Source organism: Bos javanicus, chromosome 6 (genome assembly GCF_032452875.1).
Source record: "Bos javanicus breed banteng chromosome 6, ARS-OSU_banteng_1.0, whole genome shotgun sequence".
Lineage (NCBI taxonomy): Eukaryota > Metazoa > Chordata > Mammalia > Artiodactyla > Bovidae > Bos > Bos javanicus.
In genome coordinates this window covers 72,033,297-72,057,085 of record NC_083873.1, presented here as the reverse complement: position 1 = coordinate 72,057,085, position 23,789 = coordinate 72,033,297, and the positions used below count along the sequence as shown (strand labels likewise).

The following is a 23,789-nucleotide window of genomic DNA, read 5'->3' as shown; positions in this document are numbered from 1 at the left end:
CCTCATCTGTGTATATACCATTGCCCTCTCATATTTGCTTCCAGTTCTGACAGGGAATTAGGTTGACTGTATCAAAATTTCAACCCTGTTGTTTTCAGCAAAGTTACCATAGACAGTTCATAGTTCAGTGATTCTTTAATTGTGTCTTTGATATAGTCATTTTTATGAGGAGTGATTGTATAGAATTTCTTCTCCAAACATCCCCCCCACCCCCCGCAACAAACTCCATGAAACTCCTTGTTCCCCTAACATTTCTTGATATAGAGTTCTCTGCTACCAGTGATGTTCAAATAAGCGTCAGTGAAATGACTCTTCAGGAATTGGTGCATCAGGCTGCCTCCCTTTATTCAGATAAAATAGCTGTGTGTTTTGATGAATGTAACAACCAGCCTCCAGTTTACTATACCTACAAGACTGTGATTCATGCTGCTTCAGCATTATCGAATTTTCTGCTGTTACACTGTGAGTTTCAAGGAATTCGGGAAATTGGTCTCTACTGCCATCCTACAATAAACTTACCCTCTTGGATTTTAGGGTAAGATTTTTTAGAACTGAAAATTTGATATCTTAAAGTAAGATTATTTTCAACAGATATCCTGTGCTGACTCTGTCCTTTGTTTCTTTAGAATTCTCCAAGTCCCTGCTGCTTATGTACCTGTTGATCCAGATTCACCACCAGCATTATCAGTTCATTTTATGAAAAAATGTAACCTGAAGTATATCCTTGTTGAAAAAGTGCATATAAGTGTAAGTGTGGCTATTTAAGTTTTTTTTTTTTTTAATGTGTTTTATTTACTTTTCAGTTGAAGGGAGTCCCATCCCCATCTTGATTTCTAAATTCACTAATTCAGCGAAGTTTCTCAGTCTCAGCACTGTTGACATTTTGGGTTGGATAATTGTTTGTTATGAGGAGTGTCCTTTACATTATAAGATGTTTAGTAACCCCATGGCCTCACCTAACAGGTGTCAGTAGCACCCCTCAGTTGTAACAATCAAAATTTTCTTCGGACTTTGCCAAATGTCTCCTGGAGGTATCCTCCACCATCCATGCTCCATTGAGAACCTCAATGACATGAACATATCTTCTGCCCTCATAATAATGAATTGTGAATTGCCTTGAATTTACTTTCTCTTTCCAAAGTTTCCAAAGGAAACTTTTATAATACTTGATTTTTTTTTTTTGGCCATGTGGCCTGTGGGATCTTAGTTCCCTGACCAGAAATTAAACCCATACCTCTTGCACTGGAAGCCTGGAGTCTTACCACTGTACTGCCAGGGAAGTCCCAATACTTGATACTTTTATCTTTGTATCTTTATGCCAACTTACAGTGGTCAGCAACATTAAAGAACTGTATCCGAGCTTAGATTTTGAGAAAGAGATTGGCACTTAGGTCAGATCTTTCTGGGAAACTAAATATATTATTTTTAAAATTTTTAAGTGACTGCCAGCCAGAGTCACTTCTAGTCAAGAAACACTGCCTTAGGTGCAAAATTGGTATTATATGTTAAGCAAGGGGCAGCCCATGTTTCATTATTATTTCTTCATTTTTTGTTTATAAAATATTGCCTTACCATGGAAAAAATTATAGAAAATATATTCATTTTAGCCTATTACTACCATTTCCTATATGAATCATTTTATGTTTGAGAGTAACTTAAATGCCTTTCACCTATTTGTGTATATATGCATTTGTATCCATAATGTACATCAGTAAGACAATTCAAGAGCTTCAGGTATATGGGGGGCTTCCTATAGAATAATAGGTATTAGAGTAGGGCCTCCAGAAAGAGACAGTGAGTATTAATTTGGTAAATAAATATTTTCTGAATATACGTGTATGGTTATCTGACCACAGTTTTCCTCAAATTGGTTATTTGTTGATAAGCAAAACTAAGGGTTTCCCTGGTAGCTCAGCGGCAAAGAATGTACCTGCAGTGCAGGAGACCCAGGTTCAATCCCTGGGTCCGGAAGATTCCTCTGAAGAAGGAAATGGCTACCCTCTCCTGTATTCTTGCCTGGAGAATTCCATGGACAGAGGAGCTACAGTCCATAGGGTCTCAAAGAATCGGACATGACAGAAGCAACTGAGCACGCACACACACACAAGCAAAACTAAAATGAGAGCGTGAGGTTCAGTTTTTTAAACAGCCTTGATGAAAGGTTTGTAGATGGGGTGGTTCGGTGGAAGAATTAATTGTCAATATCAAGCTAGTCTTTATAACTGCATATAGGAAGGAGTTGGATACATAACAAACCCCATAAAAAGTACCTTGCTTCCTTTTCCATAATTTTCATGGTGGTGTAAGTGTTCTTCCGTCAGTTAACACAAGAGCAATCAGAGGTATTTATTGAGCATCTATTGTATGCCCAGAATCTCCTAGAGTGGTGGTTCTCAGCTGGCCTTGATTTTACATGCCAGGAAACATTCTGGCAGGTCGAGATATTTTTTATCATCATGATGGAAAGGGGATGGTACTGGCTTCTGATGGGTAGAGGTCAGGGATTCTGCTCAAAGTCTGACAGTGTACAACCCCAACAAAGGTTTATCTGGTCCAAAATGTCAGTAATGTTGAGATTGAGAAAGCCTGCACTAGAACAGGGTGTTTGGGAGGATATTATTAGTATCTGAAAGTAACCTAAGACAGGATTCCTGCCTGGCAGTTGCTTTTATAGTTGCAGAGAAAAGATTAGTACTTGCAAGGTCTACATAATATGATATCACCCTAAGCGAAGTATACATAACCTAGTAGAGATAGGACAGTTTTAATGGAGAACAGTGTTTGAGCTTGGTCTTAAGAATATGTGGGCCTTAAATTTTTTTTTTTTTTTTTTTTACATTATAGAACATACTACACTCTACCTAACAAACACAAAATAAGTACAGACGGAAAACACTGCTGGCTCCTGAGTTGTGACCTTTTCCTCTCATTTATATTAATTTCTTTATTGTGAAAACTTGTTATACTTCATTAATCTGCTATTTATCAACCTAAAAAGATACCCTTAAAGGAAGCTTCTGTTTTAATCTGTTTCCATCTACCAGACAACTGAGCCAGAAATTCAGCAATCTTAGGCTCACTCCCTTTCCAGAAAGTCACCAAACTCTATTGGTTCTTTGTTCATAGGCCCTTTCCATTCATTTCTGCTGCAACAGACTCTTCAGGCAGATATTCAGTTCAATCGCTCAGTCGTGTCCGACTCTTTACGACCCCATGAACTGCAGCATGCCAGGCCTCCCCGTCCATTACCAATTCCCGGAGTTCACCCAAACTCATATCCATTGAGTCAGTGATGCCATCCAACCATCTCATCCTCTGTCGTCCCCTTCTCCTCCTGCCCTCAATCTTTCCCAGCATCAGGGTCTTTTCAAATGAGTCAGCTCTTCGCATCAATACTATGGCCAAAGTATTGGAGTTTCAGCTTTAGCATCAGTCCTTCCAATGAACATCCAGGACTGATCTCCTTTAGGATGGACTGGTTGGATCTCCTTGCAGTCCAAGGGACTCTCAAGAGTCTTCTCCAACACCATAGTTCAAAAGTATCAATTGTTCGGCGCTCACCTTTCTTTACGGTCCAACTCACATCCGTACATGACTACTAGAAAAACCATAACCTTGACTAGACGGACCTTTGTTGGCAAAGTAATGTCTCTGCTTTTCAGTATAATGTCTAGTTTGGTCATAACTTTCCTTCCAAGGAGTAAGCATATCTGAATTGTTATGGAAGTTCATTAAATGCACTCACTTAGAGAATTGCATATCATTCTCTTCTTGACAAGCAAAGTCTAGTCTATGCTATTGCCACTCTCAGTTGGATGCTATCACAGATTATGATCTGAACTCCTTGGTTTTGAGGATATAGTTATTAAGGCTTAGCAACTCATCTCTGGTCAACAGCACTACTCATCTCCTCTCCCCCGATTTTGCAGCTTATTGGAATGCTTACTGTTCTAACACCAACATTGTCAGGTCAGGCACTGTTTATTGATTGTCTAAATACCCCTTTTCTTTATTTGGAGAATAGCTGTTTATAACACAGACATTACATATGAAGAATCAATCTCTGACCTTCCAGGCAAGTTAAGTTCAGCTTTCTCTGTTTTCATTCACATTTGAAGCATATTTCATTACCACATCACATTGCACTGCAGATGTGTGCTTTTGTGTCTCTATGTTAAAGGTGAGTTTTAAAATAAGGATAGCACTTTACTCTTGGAGATTTCTATTTTTCTTTTTATTCCTGGATAAAGTGCAAGTGCAATTAACCCTTGAACAAACTGGGGATTAGGGGTGCCGAATCCCGTGCAGTGGAAAATCTACCTATAACTTTACAGTTGTAATTCCACATCCCTAGATTCATTTAACTCAGATGGAGTAATACGTATTTACTGGGAAAAACCCACATATAAGTGGACCAGTGCAGTTCAAACCCATGTTCAAAGGTCAGTTATACTTAAAAAAAAAAGGCCATGCTAAATCAGTAAATGAATACTCAGTATTCTGTAGAATATTAAACTTAATATTCTATATAATATTAAACTATATAATAATAAACTTTGTCCCCCATTTAATACAGAAATTCAAGTCTTCCTATGAAGCATTATTGAACTATGATATGCTTAAAGTAGAACATAATGACCTAGTACTCTTCAGACTTCACTGGAAAAATGTCGAGGTGAGCCTGGTGCTAAATGATAGAAAAGAGAAATATGAAAAAGGAAAGATGCCAAAGAGTATGCATTCTGAGAGCAGCAGTGAAGAAAAGTCAGAAGAGCACATGGATATGAGGCAAAAGCACTGCTTGGCCTATGTTCTCCATACGTCAGGCACTACAGGGATACCTAAGATTGTCAGAGTCCCTCATGCATGTATAGTGCCAAACATCCAGCATTTTTGGTAAGTTCTGTTCTTAGAATCCTTCTTCAGAACTTGAAATTTAAAGGAAAAAATGAGTTTTGAACCATCTGTTTTTTATAACTCTTGTTCCTATTGACAGTCCTAAATAACCTGGGTTTCTTGTTTCAGCTATATCTAAACTTCAGTTCTCTGCAGAGTAGGGCTTTACCTGTTTGATCCAGACCTGGAGCCAAATAGCAAATGATATGTTTGGAAATTTTGCTTCTTAATTATTAATAAGAAGAGAGGAAACATTCCTAGCAGAGGTACTGGCAGAGGTATGGGAGAAAGGAGTTTGGCTTGCTAGAGTGCATTGGGTCTGAGCTGAAGAGCAGGAGATTTATGACCTGAGGGGCAGGAGCCTGATATCCTCTGTTGGAGAAGTTTGAACTTAATCCAAAAGGTAATAAGGAACCATTAAAAAGTTTGCATTTCATTAAGTTTACTCCTGTAGCATTGTGGAGTTGGTTTTACTGTTAGGGCTGGGAGATAAGTAATCTCTGTAAAGTTGAGATTCTCAACTTTTGAAGAAAGAAGAAAATAGAAGGGGAAGGGAACCAGACAGAAGTAGTCTTAGGAAATCGAAGGAGGAAACAGAAGTAGAACTAGAAACCTCATGAGACACATATGTAATTTTATGTCATTGTGAGTTTTATGTAATTAAAAAGTTTTTAGCAACCCCATTTAAAAAGTAAAAAGTGAAATTAATTTTAACAATATTATTCAATATACCCCAAATATTATCATTTTAATATGTAATCAGTATAAAAATTATTAGTGAGGTATTTTACATTCTTTTTTGTACACTAGTTATTTTCAAGTTCTAGAGTGTATTTTACACTTTACACATCTCCGTATGGAGCAGCTACATTATTAGTGCTCAGTAGGCACAGGTATCTAGCGGCTGCCATATTCTGTGCACAGATCTAAAAGGAAGGAATGGTTAAATGCTGCAGAGGTGTCTGCTGTAATTGACAGTTCTGGTCTTTAATGAATTTTTGCTTCTAATGCCCAGAGCTGAAGACTGTACAGGCTAGAGATAAGAAAATGAGGGATAAAGATATGGAAACAGCAAAAATAAGGTGTTATTTTCTAGAAACTAGTTTTAATAGAAATGAAAGAATTATGGGAAGGTGTACTTTTTTTTCCTTTGCTTTTAGATGGGAGAGCTGTAGGCTGGACATAAAGAATTGGTGGAGAGGATTGGTTTGGATAATCAAGTAGAAGAAATATGGTAAAGGAGTTAGATACTATGAGATAGGAAGAGATGATATTTAAAGTACTGGGTGGATATACACCTTCTTTAGAAATGGTTAAAATTGGAGCTTATCTACATAAGAGTAGGGGAAAGGGAGGGGGAGAAAAGGCTTCTATGGGGAATACAAATAGGTTTCTTTAGGAAAGACAAAAGGAGATAAACTGTGGTAATGTTGACCTGTGCACATGAGAATAGTTTTCATCATCTTCGGGGCCATAAAAGTCCCCTGTAGAGGGTACAGGGGGTTTATGGTAGGTTTATTCTTGGTGCGCTTTCTGGGAGTAAAAGTAACCCTGAAGATGGAATTTATAGCAGTCTCATTCCCCAGAGGTTTCTGCTGTCAGTCAGATAAGGAAAGTTCCAAGAAGGCTTCTTTCTGCATCTGTTGAAGCCAAAATGTCTTCAGCTTGAAATAGTTTTTATACCAACTCTGGGGTTCCAAGTGGGTCCCCACAAATACCATATTTTAAGATATTTTGAAGTTAAGGTAATTCCTAATTCTAGATAGAGTGAGTTTTTTGTTGCTAATTTTTTTTTCTTGGCTGTGCCAAGTGACTTATAGGATCTTAGTTCCCCATCCAAGGATTGAACGCAACCACAGCAGTGAAAGCACCAAGTCCTAACCTGGAGTGCCAGAGAATTGCCAGTTTTTTGTCTTTAAATTCAAGCAGTGTCTTCATCTCATCACTGACCATCCATGCTCAGTAATATCCTTACCACATATATTTTGTTCTGCTCTTTGTTGAGATACTGAGAAAAAATGCCAAATAATGAGAAAAGGGAGTCAGGTCTCTATTGATCATCACTGAAGATGTAGTATAGAGTAAAGTCAAGATTCTACCAGAAAAGCAGAACCAGGAGGATTTATCAGGGATCTCTTAAAAGGAGTTTACTTATACTTGTAGAGGCTGGGTATCAAGACTGAAGTCCATTGGGTAGACAATTAGAAAGGGTGATTGTGAATAGACTGAACCCAGTGGGCATGTGCTTGTCTACAGGCAAGTCAGGAAAGAGAATCCAGGGGAAAGGGAGAATAATTGCTGACCCAGCTGCTCTATGGAGTCTCTTTTCAGAGAAAGCCTAAACACGCTCTCTCTTTTTTTTGGCCGTGCCATGTGGCATGCAGGATCTTAGTTCCCTGATCAGGGATTGAACTCATGCCCTCTGCATTGGGAACACAAAGTCTTAACTACTGGACTTCTGGGGGAGTCCCCTAAACACTCTCTTAAAGGCCTTCCAACTGAGAAAAGCCCGCCAATCCAGGATAACCTCTCTCTTGATTAAAGTCAGATGATTAGGAACCTTAATTATATCTACAAAATCCCTCCAAGTAGTGCCTAAGTGCATAAAATATGTCATAGTAAAGAGTAGATATTGCTTAAAATGGCTTTTAACCCTTATATATATGAAGAAGAGTTCTAGAATTAATAGCACCATTTTGTTTAAGAGAGAAAAATAAATCAGGCTAATATCTGGAAACTTAATGATCATAAATACTTTTTTAGGATATATGTTTACTAAATGTTAGGCATTTCTCATAATTACATTCTCTCTTGCCTTAGGGTGCTTTTTGAAATCACTCATGAGGATGTTTTGTTTCTGGCTTCACCTCTGACCTTTGATCCTTCTGTGGTGGAAATATTTGTTGCTTTGTCAAGTGGTGCCTCTTTGCTTATTGTGCCAACTTCTGTCAAAATGGTCCCATCAAAATTAGCTGCTGTTCTGTTTTCCCATCACAGAGTGACTATTTTACAGGTACATTTTATGAGCAAATAAAATGTTTTGTCTATCATTGTTAAATATTGTAAGTGTGTTAGAATATATTTTGTATTTCTATAGCTCTTTACAGTGGATTCATGGTAATCTAGTTAGATTATCAAGGGCTGTCACCTGATGATGTCACTTTTTGTTTGAGAATGAAAAAAAATCAGTTCTGTTTATTTAGTAGAAAATTCTCTTACTATGCAATTTGTACATATTATAATAACTAAAGGAACTCGACTTTACTCAGACCTGTTGAGATATGCCTCTCCTTTCTTAAAGTTTTGAATTTATTTTGTATCCCACTAAAAATTGGTTTAAGTAAGTTAAATTATAATTGACTTAGAAATTTAGATTTTCTGATTTTTACCTCAGTATATTAACCTAAAAAAACAAATATTTTTAAAATTTTTCATTTTAAAAGATTTTAAAAATATATATGAAAGTATGTGACTGGTACACTAGCCTTAAGATATTTCATTGTAAGTGGTTAATTAATAGAATTATATGCAGATCATGATAAATAAAAAATTCTAAAAATGAGACTTGAGAGGACATTAAATTTATTCCCCAGAGACAAAATTTGATGCTGACTTTCCTTTTTGGGCAATGTGTTTTTCATCCTATTAAAAAAAATCATGCACGTATATAACTATAGATATAGATACATAAATGAAATCATTATAGCAATGTGGCTTGCTGGGTATCAGTGATATAAATTTTCTCATCTGTTGGTGAATTATTCTCTGAACCTGGGCAAGATTTTAATATAGCTTTTATTTTCCTATAAAATTCAAGGAGCATAAAACGTATAATAAATTCCTTAATAGATTTGAGTGGCAGTTACTTAGAGAAAGGAAATTTCCCTTGTATGTCGTCAGTGTGTTGCTGCTGCTGCTGCTGCTAAGTAGCTTCAGTCGTGTCCGACTCTGTGCGACCCCATAGTCGGCAGCCCACCTCTTTAAATCTGATGCCCTTGCTTAATGTTTTAGCACAATCTCAGATAAATTTACTTTAGCATTGGTTTTTAACCTTTTTGGGATCATAGATCCTTCTGAGAAATGGATACATACTTACTAACTCTGTTCCCAAAATACAGCAGTTTCACATATAACTTCATTGTGATTTGATATAACTCACAGTATATACTTACATGAAATATTATTAGCAGATCACATTTGAGTTTGTAAGGGCTCCTTGTACAGATTTTATTTACTAATAACCTTGTCCAAATCTAAGTGGATACTAAGCAAGGGTCTTAAAAGCTTTCAAAGAGAATATATGCTATTAAAGTTTTAAAAATTTGAAAAAATAGAATATCTTGAATTGTTGGGGAGAAAGGCCCTAAAGTGAAATGGACTAAGTGTTTGAGGAAATTAAGAGCCTCTTTATTTCAGGAGTAAGGAGTTTTCTCTTGTGAAGAAAGGCTCAATATTTGGTTTCTCACAAACCTAAAGTATATTTGGGCATTTTTTGCATACTCTGGGTAAAAATGTTACATTATTTAAATTTGATGCCTTTTAAAAGTGAAACGTTTTAGTTAGAGCAGAATCTTAGCTTTCTAGCTACCAAATTATCAATATAAGTGTTTTTCATTTTTACATGAATTTCTACTTAGACAATTTAGAAGAAACTGTAACATTTTCTAATTGCTTTTTTCCCTTGTCATTTGCTAAGTCCTGTTTTCTTATGCCTATGACGATTGGTTGCAAAGGATATTGAGTTGTATTGTGCCACTAAATTCATAATTTTCATTTATATGAGTATCTGAAAAGTGTTACTGTGCTTTACCTTGCTAAATATTGATAGTTGTGCGTTCATTTATAGAGTTCAAAGTTGACATTATACTTAACACTAGAAATTAGGCCAGAATATTTCAGATTCACCTTATTGAAAATGGAGAACAGAACCATTGGCCATCATTTTTTTTTTATGATTTTATTTATTTTTGGCTGTTCTGAGTCTTCATTGTTGCCAGACTTTTCTCTAGTTGTAGCAAGTGGAGGCTACTCTAGTTGCAGTGCGTGGGCTTCTCATTGCAGTGGCTTCTTTTGTTGCGGAGCATGGGCTGTAGGGTGTGTGGGCTTCCGTAGTTGTAGCACATGGGCTCAGTAGTTGCGGCTCCCAGGCTGCAGAGCACAGGCCCAAGAGTTGTGGCACATGGGCTTGGTTGCCTTGCAGCATGTAGGGTATTCCCAGGTCATGGATCAAACCCAGGTCTCCTGCATTGGCAGGCAGATTCTTTAGCACTGAGCCACCAGGGAAGCCCTCAGCCATCATTTTGACAGGAGATTTTCCTTATGATAAGACTCTTGGTGGGACAGTTAAGAACTTGACTTAACAATAAGTACATGCTGGGATGTAGGGTCAACCTACTACTTAAATATTTTGACATGCTGTAACCTTAAATAACCTCCCTGAATTAAAATTCAGGTTGTTCTTTTAGCTTTTATTGAAAGAAGCCATTTAAAAATACTTACATGGAACCTGTGACTATGGCCAAATGAGGAGACTGGCAAATCTTCTCCCCCAAAAAGCAACTATAAAGCTGGAGAAAATTGACAAAAATAGCTATTTCCACACTTGGAAATCAACTATAGACATACAACTATCTGAAAAGTGGTTATGTTTTTAAAAACTGCTGCGTTTTTAAACTGGGAGTCTGTGGCCTGAAGTTTCAGTGGTGAGGAGGGCAAGCACATTGCTGGCTGACACTGAGGCTTCACGCATGCATAAGAGATACAAAAAGGCCCATGGAAAATACAAGCTGGATTAGACTTGAAAATGACTTAATTTTGAATAAAGAAGGCACAGCGCCAAAGAATTGATGCTTTTGAACTGTGATACTGGAGAAGACTCTTGAGGGTCTTTTGGATAGCAAGGAGATCCAACCAGTCAATCCTGATGGAAATCAACTCTGAATACTCATTGAAAGGACCGATGCTGAAGCTGGAAGCTCCAATACTTTGGCCACCTGATGTGAAGAGCCGACTCATTGGAAAAGACCCTGATGCTGGGAAAGATTGAGGGCAAGAGGAGAAGCGGGCAATGGTTGAAGGATGAGATGGTTGGATGGCATCACCGACTCAATGGACTTGAACTTGGGAAAACTCCAGGAGGATGGTGAGGGACAGGGAAGCCTGGCTTTCTGCAGTTCACAAAGAGTCGGACACAACTTGGTGGCTGAGTACCAACATCAGTCCGTTCCCAGATTCATCTGTATAGACAATCTGTCCAAACATTGGTTGACTTCTGAGCTATATAGACACAAGGTGACCCTAAGGAAGTAAGACTTGAAAATAAGAATGTGTATTTTATTATTTATTTTTTGGCTGTACTGCACAGTTTGTGGAATCTTAGTATCCCCCCCAGGGATTGAATCTGGGCCACAGCAGTGAAAGCACCGAGTCCTAACCACAGGACCTCTAGGGAATTCCTGAATATGTATTTTAAAAGTCAACTTAGCAGCAACATTAGTGGCCACGTATCACAAGGGAGACAGAATTCACATTTAGCCTGGCAAGTTACAAACAAATAAGCAAACAAGAAATCCACAACAAAACATTTCATAACAATAAAAACGGTCAGTATATCAAGAAGTACATTGTTATATAAACAAGATGATATTTGCCTAAAATTAGAGGTTCCAAATACATGAAGCAAAAATGGACAGAACTAAAAGGAAAAACAAATTGACTCAATGGTATGAAATTTTAATACCCTACTTTCAGTAATTAAATGAAAAACTAGACAGAAATCAGTGCACATACAATAAAGAAGACTTGAACCTTCTCAGCCAAATTCCATGTGCAGAGCACTATCCACCAAATTCAGAGTACACATTCTTTTCAAGTAAATTAAACATTTCCTAGGATAGAGTGTATGCTAGGCCATGAAACAAGTCTCAGGAAATATAAAATGTGTTGATGAAAAATTAGTCAATCTAAGAAATAGAGAATTTTATTTGAGCTAGCTTGAGAATTATAGCCCAGGAGACAGTTTTTCAGAAAGATCTGAGGACTGTTCTGCCTGTTAGAAGTCAAAGCACCGTTACATACATTTTTGAAAAGTTATACATTGAAGTGACATATTAGTAGTTTACATAGTCCAGATCTGCATGTATAAGACAAGTCAGTGGGTCATTTCTGTTTTTTATATCCTACCCAGTCTATAGTATTTTGTCATAGCACCCTGAATAGACTGAGACAAAAAAGAATGAACTATTGATACGTATATCATGAATCACAAGGCATTTTCACTCACTACAGAATGAAAGAAGCCAGGTTATAATAATACTTGTTGTATGATTCCATTTTATAAAACTCTAAAAAATGTCAACTGACTATAAGTGACAAAAAATAGATCAGCAGTTGGCTGGAGGAGGGGTCCAGCTGGAGGGTAGAATTATAATGGTACATAGGTAATTTTAGGGCTGAAGGATATTTTCATTATCTGGATTGTGGTGATGGTTTCACCAACAATATATCTCAAAATTTGTACACTTTAAACATGTATAATTTATATGTCAGTATTATCTTAATAAAGTTCTTTTTTAAAGTCTTTACTCATTGTGCTGCTTAAGCACATTTTAAAAACACTTAATACACTTTTTCTACATAGAAATAATGAAAGAGGAAATGTAAATTGATTTTATAGATTTTGTTGTTTTTATCTTTAAACCTTTTTGTCTATAAATTGCATAATGAAACAATACTGTGCTTAAGTTTTTTACTAAAGCAAATTTATATCAACATTAAAAAGGTAATGCTGCTTCAGTAGGTTTCCAAATGCAATTTGCCATTTAGTAAACACAGCCTTGATTTCCATGTGAGCTCCCAATGTTAAACTTTGAACTAATTACTACAATTTTTTTTTTTTAAGAAGTGAAGGGGAAAAAAGTAGTTTATTTTTGATGTATTTACAGGCAACGCCAACATTGCTTAGAAGATTTGGATCTCAGCTCATCAAGTCAACTGTTTTATCCGCCAGTACCTCTCTTCGCATATTGGCCCTTGGTGGTGAAGCATTTCCATCATTAACTGTTCTCAAAAGCTGGAGAGGAGTGGGCAATAAAACACAAATATTTAATATTTATGGCATCACAGAGGTATCAAGTTGGGCGACTTTCTACAGGATTCCAGAGAAGATTCTTAACTCTACTTTGAAGTACGGGTTTCTGTTACTACGAAGAGTAGAGAGAGGGTATTTTTCCAGTGTCTTAACACAAATAGTGTTTTTGATAGGCACTGGAGTCATTATTTTAGAAACACTATTTTATCTAGAATTCTATGCTGGGAATTCAGAAAACTGATACTACAGATTCTGCTAAAGCTTTTTGTAACTAAACAGATAACTTTTCCACCTAACCTTTTCCACAGGGAGTCTTTGAATTATAACAGAAACTTTTTTTTCTTCATTTGGAACAATGTGATTTAAATATATTGGTGAATATTTTATTCAAGAGAAAATTTTAAAACTTGGTTTGGGTTGTTGTGTTTTCATAGATGTGAATTGCCTGTACAACTGGGATTCCCACTGCTTGGAACAGTAGTTGAAGTCAGAGATACTAACGGTTTCACAATTCAAGAAGGCAATGGCCAAGTATTTTTAGGTTGTTCTACATTTGTTGATTGGGAATGATTTTTTTTTTCCAAGGAAAAAAGTCTGTGTTTTTATTCTTTCCTCAGTTTTTCTTAAGTCTAGTACTCTTTTTCAGTGATGGTAATTTTTAGTCTCATCATCACAGTCAATGAAACATTTAATAAGTCACATGATTATTTTAGATAACTGTGTCTAATACTCTAAGGGAAGATAGAAAAGCAATTTGGGAACTGTAACTTGGTTGTTTGTATTTCTGTTTATAGCCTGAATTTTATTTAATTAGAATATTTAAATTTTTAAAATTATTTTTAAAATGTTCTTAATCACATATATATTTTTAGAAATAAATTTTATCACTGTGCTTATTTTACTAGGTTGTTACTGTATATAATTTTATCAGATAACATTTAAAAGTGAGTCCCCAATTTTATATATATATTAAAACTTTTAAACTTAGTAACGGAGCTTTTGAAAATGTTCTGATTTCATGGTTTTAATTTTCCCTAAATATTTTTATTACATTGGTGTTTATATCTTGTGAAGGTGGCAGAAATAGAGTATGTTTTCTCGATGGCGAAGTGACGGTACCACTTGGCACAATGAGAGCCACAGGAGACTTTGTGACTATAAAAGATGGAGAGATATTTTTCTTGGGACGAAAGGACAGTCAGATCAAACGTCATGGCAAACGTCTTAACATAGAACTTGTACAACAGGTAAACTGTTCAAATATTAAATATCTATTAACATACATAGGTATTAGAGGCAGCCATAACTAATTTGCTTTGCCAGGGTTCTCTATCAGTATTATTTAGACTTAAGACTTTTGTATTAATGATGAATTACAATAGAAGACATGGATAATTCATTGTGTACTTTACTCTCAGGTTGAAGAGAGTGGTCTTTTTTTTTTAAATAAGTGACAAAATGGATTTTTATAACTGTGAAAGTAAATTTATTTTGCTCTGGGAGCTATCGTTTTTGGAAAACATTAAGAACCCTATGTGCTGGTAATAGTGATGGTAGGAAATATTATTTTTTAAATCTCTAGGGAATTCCAGAATTTGATTTGTTGATTTTAGAGCATTTAGGAAGTTTATTTTTAAATGTCCTCATTGGCAGATTTGGATAATCTCTCTCATAGATTGCTGAAGGTCTTCAACAAGTGGAGTCTTGTGCAGTTACATGGTATAACCAGGAAAAATTGATTTTGTTCATGGTGACTAAAAATGATTTAGTAAAGGATCACATCTTTGAAGAACTGCAGAAACATCTTCCAAGTCATGCCATCCCAGATGAGCTTGTGTTAATTAATTCTCTGCCATTTACATCTCATGGTAAAATAATTTGAAGCTGCTTTATTTCAGTGCCAAATGATTGTAATTGTGTTCATAACTAGTTTAAAGACCACTTAAATCCTTATCATTATAAGTAATACTAATATATATTGTGGTAGACCCTTTGTTAAATACTTTGTAAAAGTAATTCATTTTATCTCAGAAAATCCTGTGAGTAATTGGTATTATTCCCATTTACTGCTGTGAAAAATAAGGCTTAAGAGGTTAAGTAATTTTCTCAAAATCACATTGCTAGAGTTGAAATTCTATTGAGAACTGTTTGACTTCAAAACATGTACTCTTAATCACCAAATTCTATTACTTTCCCAATTTCATCTTTAATATTTATTTCAAAATGTGGTGATTGCTTAGTAAATAGTGCTATTTCTTTAACTCTTTAAATGAGATGAACATTAGCCCCTCCTTTCTTCTTATCTGATACTTACTACATTCTGGATAGCATGGGCTGCTTTCTTTATTATTGATTATCTATGTATGACAAACTATTCTATAGGATTTCTAACCTTAACAATGAAAAATGTGTCTATTGTGACTAATGAAGATATGAAGGGTTCAAGTTGAAATTTAAAAGTTGTTTTTTTCTTTTATATTAAGGCAAAATTGATGTTTCTGAGTTAAATAAGATATATTTAAACTACAGAGACTTGAAGTCTGAGTGTAAGCTCAGTGGAAAAGAGGAACTTTGGGAAAAATTACACCATTTGTGGAAGGTACAACTTTTAAGATACAAATTTGTTGTTATAAAGAAGTCATTGTATATCTTTGGGGAATGTAGCATCCTAATAAGTCTGATAAAATTTTCTAAGAATGTTAACTGCTGTCCAGATATTAAGTAGCATAGCTTTGTTTATTCAATCTGTATTAAAATAAAAGTTAGGTTTTGTAATGCAAGATTAGATTAAGCTCCCCAATTAGAGATTTATTAGAAGTGAGGTAGTAGTCATAAAAGGCACAAGTAGACAAAAGTTCTCTTGCTGTAAGTTTTTCCTAAGCAAGGTAGTTGAGTATAGTTATACTTGTCAGAGTAGAAAAAATAGCCCAATCTTGCTGTACCACAGCCTGTGGTTTAAAGGCTTTAACATCGTTATTCCAGAAGTTTCAATGATGTGTATGTTTCTGCTTAAGGGAATTTATATTATTTATATATATATATATATAAATATATATACACACACACATAAATATATAGACACACACACATATATATAAAACAATCAAAAACTTTTTTTGAAATATATATATTTACCTTTGATTTATAGGTCAGTGTAATTTTTCTTAAAATACAGAGTTTTCTTAAAGAAGGATGTGTTTGTATAGTCTTATCTGAAAAATAGAGTGTATCTAAATAAAAGTATTATCCACTTCATTTTTAGATTCGTGGAAAATAGTTCTGATATATATATATATGTGAAGTTAATGAAAATAACTATCCCTATATTATAGAAATATCAGATGTTATTATCCTGTGGGTTTTATAATTAGTAAATCAGATGTTTTTATAATTTCATTTCTTATTGTATGGGTAGGAAAACTGCTCTAAAGGGAAGTATAATTTGCAGTCCTAGGGTAGGCTTGTCATACTGTTGGTAGGATGATGAGGGTCTCCTTTACTATATAGAAAATCATGTTAAAATTTATTTTGTGTGTTTTGTGTTCATCTCATTAATGTAAGTACTGTCACTTATATTAGTGTAAATGCTGATTTTAGGCCTTGAACATCAATGTATTTCTCCCTTCTCCAATCTGTAGTCTGTTCTGAGTCTCTCAGAAGATGCTTTGAAGATTCCTGATGAGTCACTCTTCTTAAATAGTGGTGGAGATTCCTTGAAATCCATACGGCTTCTCAATGAGATTGAAAACCTTGTTGGCACATCAGTACCTGGGCTTCTGGAAATTATTCTCAGCAGTTCTATTTTACGGATTTACAATCACATCCTTCAAACAGTGTTTTCAGATAAAGATCTGACACTTAGCAAGAATCATGCCATGAAAAGAAAATTCAACGTTACTCAAGAGGAAACCAGTGGAAAATCTTTATGTCAGGAAACTGTCATGCCTTTAAATTGTGACAAGGAGATCAATGCTTTTATTGCACTGAGCAGAGGGAATCAGATTTTGTCTTTGAATACTGATAAGTATTTAACTAAGTTGGGACATTGCCCTTCAACCTATTCTTCTGATTTAAATTCACAGACTGACATTCAAAATAGAGAAAGCCTAAATACTCCACCTCTTATTGGGAAGTCAGAAGATCCATCCTGTGTTGTGGAAGTTTCTGAAGAGGAAACACCTGTGATTAGGGCTGAGAAAATGGAGTTTCGTGTGAGGTGGAGGTCAGACACAGGCAAATGTGTGGATGCTTCACCTCTGGTTGTAATACCAGCTATTGATAAGTCATCTGCAACTGTGTACATTGGCTCTCATTCTCATAGAATGATAGCAGTTGATCTTTACTCTGGAAAGGTGAAATGGGAACAGATTTTAGGAGATCGCATTGAATCCTCAGCATGTGTATCTAAGTGTGGAAACTTTATTGTAGTGGGTAAGTTTCTGAATTTGAGGTTTATAGAGTTAAATGGAATTACCATATGAAAATATCAGTAGAGCCAAGTTAAATTTAAAAAACCTGTGTTTAGTGGGTTTGGTTTCTGTCAAAGAATAATAATTACATGCTGATTCACAGTGTGGGTCTTGGGTCAGAGTTTCTGGGTCTGAACCTAGCTCTAAGGCTATTACCCGCTCTGTGACCTTCAACAAGTTGTGGAACTCCCTAGAACTTCAGTTTTCTCATGAGTATATGGGCATAATAAATAAAACATGGTGCTGCATCACAAATTATTCCCAAACTTGATGGTTTAGAGCAATAAACATTTATTATTTCACAGTTTGTGTGGATCAGGAATTTAGGAGGAGCTTAGTGGAAAGTTCTGGCTCAGGGTTTCTCCTGTGGCTGCAACCATGTGAAAGCTTGACTTGAGCTGGCGAAATCTGCTTCCAAGATGGCTTACAGTGCGGCTAACACAAGACCAGTTCTTTGCTGAGTTTTGACAGGAAGCTTCAGTTTCTTGCCCCATGGGCTTCTCTCTGAGTGATCCAAGAGAGTGAGTGAGGAAAAATGCAGTACTTTTAGTGTCTAAAGTTGTAAATCATAATTCATGCTTTATTCTGTTATTAGAAGCACATCATTTAAGTCTGGCCCACACTCAAAGGGAGGGGAATTGGCTCCACGTCTTGAAAGGAAGAGTATCAAAGAATATGTGGGTATATTTTAAAACTACCACAATGATCATAGAGCTTCTGAGAGGATTAAATGTGATAATTGCTTGTGAATCCTTTAGTACATACCTGGTGGCTCAGACAGTAAAGAATCTGCCTGTAATGCAAGGGACCTGGGTTCAATCCCTGGGTTGGAAAGAACTCCTGGAGAAGGGAATGCTGACCCACTGCAGTATTGCCTGGAGAAATCCATGGACAGAGGAGCCTGGCGGGCTACAGTCCATGTGATTGCAAAAAGACTGAGCGACTAACACTTTTACTTTCTTTTTCAGGGACAGACTAAGTGCTCATTGAGTATTAGCTATTACCTGCTACTCTGTTTCCCTAAGGTGCAGGTGACTTTTACTTTACAAAGATACCAGGGTTCAAATATAATGTCTCTTTGACTATCACTTTCTTTTTACCCCTCCCCCAAACTACATTAAGTTTTACTTTAGTGCTCATGGAATCTGTTTACCAAAGCTTTTCAGTCTAAATACTTAGGAATATATCTCCCTACTAAAGTTTTCCTGGCTAGGATCTACTTGAATCTAAGTTTGATCCTTTCCTATTGAAAACCTATATTTTGAGAATTTTGCTACAGGAAACTTTCAGTTATATATATGAATATGAGTAATCCCTAGTCCGTGAAAGTCAGCTCATTGAGGTTATTGTTTGCATTCCAAGTGTCTACCCAAAGCCTGTGGCACATGGTGGTCACTTAGTCCTTTTTTTTTTTAATTTCCAGGTTTATTGAGATGTAATTGACATATGACGTTTTATTAGTTTAAGGTATACAATATAATGATTTGATGTGTATGTATATTGCAAAATGATTACCACAATAAGTCTAGTTAGCCTACATCACCGGACACAGTTACCGTTTTCTTTTCCTGGGATGAGAACTTTAAAGATTCACTCTCAGCAGTTTTCAAATATCCAAGTCAGTGTTGGTAACTATCACTTAGTACTTTATTTTTTTATTAATGTATGGTTTATACACAGTGGTATACAGTTCTGTATTTTGACAGATACATACTATCATGTAACCACTACCACAATTAAGAGTCCGTTGCTCCAAAAAATTTTTGTTTCACTTTATAGTTATTCCTCCTTCTATCCCTACCACCAGCCACTGATCTGCTTTTTGTTCCTGCTTGCAGGATCTTAGTTCTCTGACCAGGGATCAAACCCATGCCCCCTACAATGGAAGCCCGAAGTCTTAACCACTGGACCGTGAAGGAAGGCCCTTAACAGTGTCTTTTGATGAGAAGTTCTTAATTTCAATGAAGTCTACTTTATAATTTCTTTTATGGATCCTGTTTTTGATGTCATATCCAGGAGATCTTTGCCTAACCTAAGGTCACAAAACATTTTCTTCTGGAGCCAAACCGAAAGAATGTTCTCATTAACCAGCTATTCCTGGTGTGAAAGTGAAAGTGAAGTCGCTCATTCGTGTCCGACCCTCAGTGACCCCATGGACTGCAGCCTTCCAGGCTCCTCCGTCCATGGGATTTTCCAGGCAGGAGTACTGGAGTGGGGTGCCATTCCTGGCGTACTCCACTATATAGGACATTTCTCTTCATCTTCACTAAGTAGGCTGTCCTTTCCCTTCTGAGCAGTAACTGCCAGAAGAAAGTACAGCAGATACTCTGGAAATTGAGCCTCAAGTGGGCAGCAGTGGTTATAATCATAGGTGGAACCACCCGGAGTGTTGGGCCAATGCCTAGATTTCACTTCCCCTGACTTACATGCACTCCAGAAACTTGAGTGATCTATACTTTGTAGATTTTGACCACTCCCACTTCCAATAGGAGGGTTTTTTTGGCCACAGCAAGTCAGAGACTCCTGCTCTGTCTTCTCATCCAAGCAGCAGTTTGGAAAAATCAGTCTACTATAGTTGTCAAGACAACAGGCTCTGGAGCTTGACTTCTCGAATTCAAATCCTTGCTCTGCCACTTACTACCTGAGTAGTTTTGCCCATAACTGTCCTATAACTTAACTCTCTGTGCTTTAATTTTGTCCTCTATAAAATGTGCATATAGTCATACTTCACTGTGAGGATTACATGAGTTAATAGGAATAAAATTCTAACAGTAGTACCCTCCATAAGATAAAAGGTCAGTAAACATTTGTTGTTAAGTTCCTGAGTGGTGGTCGATTCTTTGTGACCCCCATGGACTGTAGCACGCCAGGCTTCCCTGTCCTTCACTTATCGCTTGGAGTTTGCTCGGATTCACATCCATGGAGTTGGTGATGCCATCTAACCATTTCATCCTCTGCTATCCTTTTCTCCTTTTGCCTTGAATCTTTCCCAGCATCAGGGTCTTTTCCAGTGAGTTGGGTCTTCACATTAAGCGGCTAGAGTATTGGAGCTTCAGCTTGAGCATCAGTCCTTCCAGTGAATATTCATATTGTTAATATTAGCATTTCTTTTTAAGATTTATTTATTTATTTGGCTGCACTGAGTCTTCATTGCTGCACACAAGCTTTCTCTAGTTGCAGTGAGCGGGGCCTACTCTTAATTGTGGTGTGCAGGCTTCTCATTGCAGTGGCTTCGCTTGTGGAGCACTGGTTCTTGGGCACATGGTCTTCTATAGTTGCAGTTCCCAGGCTCTAGAGCACAGGCTCAGTAGTTGTGTCGCATGGGCTTAGCTACTCTGTGGTATTGAGATCCTCCCCAACCCGGTATGGAACCTGTGTCCACTGCATTGGCAAGCAGATTCTTAGCCACTAGACCACCAGAGAAGCCCAGCATTTCTTCTTTTTTTTTGGCTAGACTGCCAGGGAAGTCCCAATATTAGCATTTATTGAACACTTTTTATGTACTGGGCATTTATCCTAATTATCACAATAACCCTGAATGTAGTTGTATCCACATTCAGCAGAAGAAGAATCTGAGGCCCAGCAATGCTAGATGATTTGCCCAAAGGATGGCCATGACAAGATCTGAATCCAGGTCTGGCACAGCCTCTTTCTGCTGCGGCTTGCTCATGTTCATTGTTTTCTTGGTAGTAAAGCACTTCTCAGTACCTTGAAAATGTAAGGTGTACTTACTGAAAAGGTTTTTTTACATAAGTGGTTACTGTTCATTTCTGTTTTGCTGAAATGTAAATCTGAGCCAAACATAGAGCCTAAATACACATGAAGAGCATCAAATATATGTTGTCATGATTTAAGCCAAATAATTATTTTCCAGTGACATATCTAAATCTCATCTTTAATATTTTGTTTGCCAACAGGCTGTTATAATGGGTTAGTTTATGTTCTGAAAAGTAATAGTGGAGAAAAATACTGGATGTTTAGTACTGAGGATGCTGTCAAAAGCTCAGCAACCATGGATCCAACCACAGGACTTCTTTACATTGGATCTCATGACCAGCATGCATACGCTTTGGATATATATGTAAGAATTCAGTTTGTCAGCTTTACACCATAAGCATAAATGGAAGAGCATGAAATTATCAAGTGGTGTTGACTAGGGGAGCAGGTATTAACTATTTTCCAAGTTTGTGATCTGGGAAGATTAAGGGATTAATTAACAGCCTTAATCTCTTAAGATATTTTTAACTTCCTTACCAAATTTTCACAAATTTGCTGCTCAGAGTTTTGAAATATAAAGAACTTAGAATTTACTATTGACAATAGAAAGAATCACAAAAATATCAATATTTTATATAAGAACCCAATTACATAAAATTTTAAAATTTAAGAATTATAAAATTTAAAAGTTGGGAAAAATTTTTGAAACAAATATGACATAGTTAAAGCTCATAAGTATAAATTAAATTAAGAGTAAATATAAATCTATAAGAAAAATATAAAGGTCCAGATAGAAAAATATTCAACAAAGGATATAAATGGACAGGACCCTTAAGAAGAAATGGCTAGTAAATGTATATAAATTTATATAATGTTTAAGAATCAAAGGAATGAAAATTTAAAACTTTAAAGGTAGAGAAGCAAATGTTATTAGCTTAGAGGGTAACATTAAATGCTGATGAGAGTTGTGGGAAGTAAGCTTTTGAGGAAGACAGTTTGACAATTTGAATAGGTAACAATTTCATATCCTTTGACTCAGTAAAATTCTAGGAATCTATCGTGGCAAAATAATCAGAAACGTGGATAAATGTAAGCATCAGAATATCTTATTTTCAAGTTATTTGTACTACCAAGAAATTAGTTACAAATAGGGTAGAGAGAGAGTATTTTATGTTCATATGGGATATGATCCAATAATATTTAACAAGTTTTACAGAATAAGTGAGCTAAATTATATACAAAGTGTATGATATTCAGAATGATCTCAGGTATATTAAACTGTATGTATGTGTGTGTGCCAAAAAGATCACAAGGCAAAAATGCTAAAATGTTAGTAATCTCTGGGTATTGCCTTTTGCCTTCTTTTTATACTAACTTGATCCTCCGCAGTAAATATGTATTACTTTTATACTAAAAATATAAAATTATATTAACGAGGTAGACACACGTAACTTTAAAAGGGACAGGATATATTGATTTTGTGAATCACCCTCAGAAACCAATTAATTTGCTTTCTTTTTTGCTCTTTTAAAATTTTACTTTCTTGTTTACAGAAGAAGAAGTGTGTTTGGAAGTTGAAATGTGGAGGAACTGTTTTTTCTTCTCCTTGTTTGAGCCTGATTCCATCTCACTTGTATTTTGCTACACTGGGAGGACTTTTACTGGCTATAAATCCTGTAGGCATAAAATAATATTTACTGATTTTATTACCTATTTTTCTTTAATATTTTTTACTTTGCTTAGAATTCTGAAAATTTGAAGTAGATCTCAACTAGATACAGTCCACACAGTACTGGATCAGAATTCACTAAAATGATTGACGTGAAGTCTAGAGTGATGAGAAAAATCTAAGTTCTGTGTTATGTCCTTTATCAGTTTTTTAAATTGGCAGAATGTTCTCAGTTCTATCAAGAACTTTGTGTCCATTCTAAGGATAGAGTTTATGTGCTAGTTATTTCTTTCCTGGTTTTATTGCAGGTTTTTATCTCAGTTCTCATAAATAGCACTCATTAATTTTTGTATATGTACAGTAGCTTCATTTATAATCAAGCTATAATATATAAGCTTCACTTATAGTCAGCATGCTACTGTAGCATTTTCTGATGTTACCTCTGGGAGGTTTATGAATTTGTTTTATAAAAGTAATTGATGAGTAGAATGATTTAAATGCTATGAATTACGTTTTGCCCATGCCAGGCCACTGGAGACAGACTTTGGAAACATTCCTGTGGAAAGCCACTCTTTTCTTCTCCACGGTGTTGCCTACAGTATGTTTTTATTGGCTGTGTAGATGGAAATTTACTCTGCTTTACTCACTTTGGAGAACAGGTAAAAAATGTCTAGTTCTGTTTTACTTATCTTTGTCAAAAGCATAATAGTCGGTGACGACTAAAGTAAAGTTTTACACAACATTTTTTGACCCATCGTGTTGAAAGCTAGTTGTGTTTTAATTGTTAGCCTGTGGATTTTCAAATTTTTGAATGATGCTCTAATAGATTTAAAAGATTCTATCCATTGTTTTAATTTTGCCATCCTCTTTGTCCAATGTAAAAAATGTTACCATTTTTTAGCCAACTTAATTATAACCTCTATTCAGGTTGTGAAAATTGAAATAAACC

General features: G+C 35.9%; 1 protein-coding gene across 6 annotated transcripts in view; it reads left to right on the top strand.

The window, feature by feature from the left end:
- The window catches only part of AASDH (aminoadipate-semialdehyde dehydrogenase), a 29,681-nt gene that overhangs the window by 3,058 nt on the left and 2,834 nt on the right, over nucleotides 1–23,789 (top strand). The window contains exons 2-14 of one of the 6 annotated variants that reach the window (XM_061420237.1): nucleotides 265–535; nucleotides 627–747; nucleotides 4,577–4,896; nucleotides 7,717–7,909; nucleotides 12,840–13,081; nucleotides 13,420–13,526; nucleotides 14,060–14,232; nucleotides 14,661–14,853; nucleotides 15,469–15,584; nucleotides 16,624–17,416; nucleotides 21,372–21,535; nucleotides 22,725–22,847; nucleotides 23,368–23,499. In XM_061420237.1, the coding sequence (XP_061276221.1) occupies nucleotides 265–535; nucleotides 627–747; nucleotides 4,577–4,896; nucleotides 7,717–7,909; nucleotides 12,840–13,081; nucleotides 13,420–13,526; nucleotides 14,060–14,232; nucleotides 14,661–14,853; nucleotides 15,469–15,584; nucleotides 16,624–17,416; nucleotides 21,372–21,535; nucleotides 22,725–22,847; nucleotides 23,368–23,499 (2,948 nt within the window). Of the gene's footprint in view, nucleotides 1–264; nucleotides 536–626; nucleotides 748–4,576; nucleotides 4,897–7,716; nucleotides 7,910–12,839; nucleotides 13,082–13,419; nucleotides 13,527–14,059; nucleotides 14,233–14,660; nucleotides 14,854–15,468; nucleotides 15,585–16,623; nucleotides 17,417–21,371; nucleotides 21,536–22,724; nucleotides 22,848–23,367; nucleotides 23,500–23,789 lie in introns of those variants that run through there. The other 5 variants (XM_061420238.1, XM_061420239.1, XM_061420240.1 and 2 more) reach the window with 5 other exon arrangements.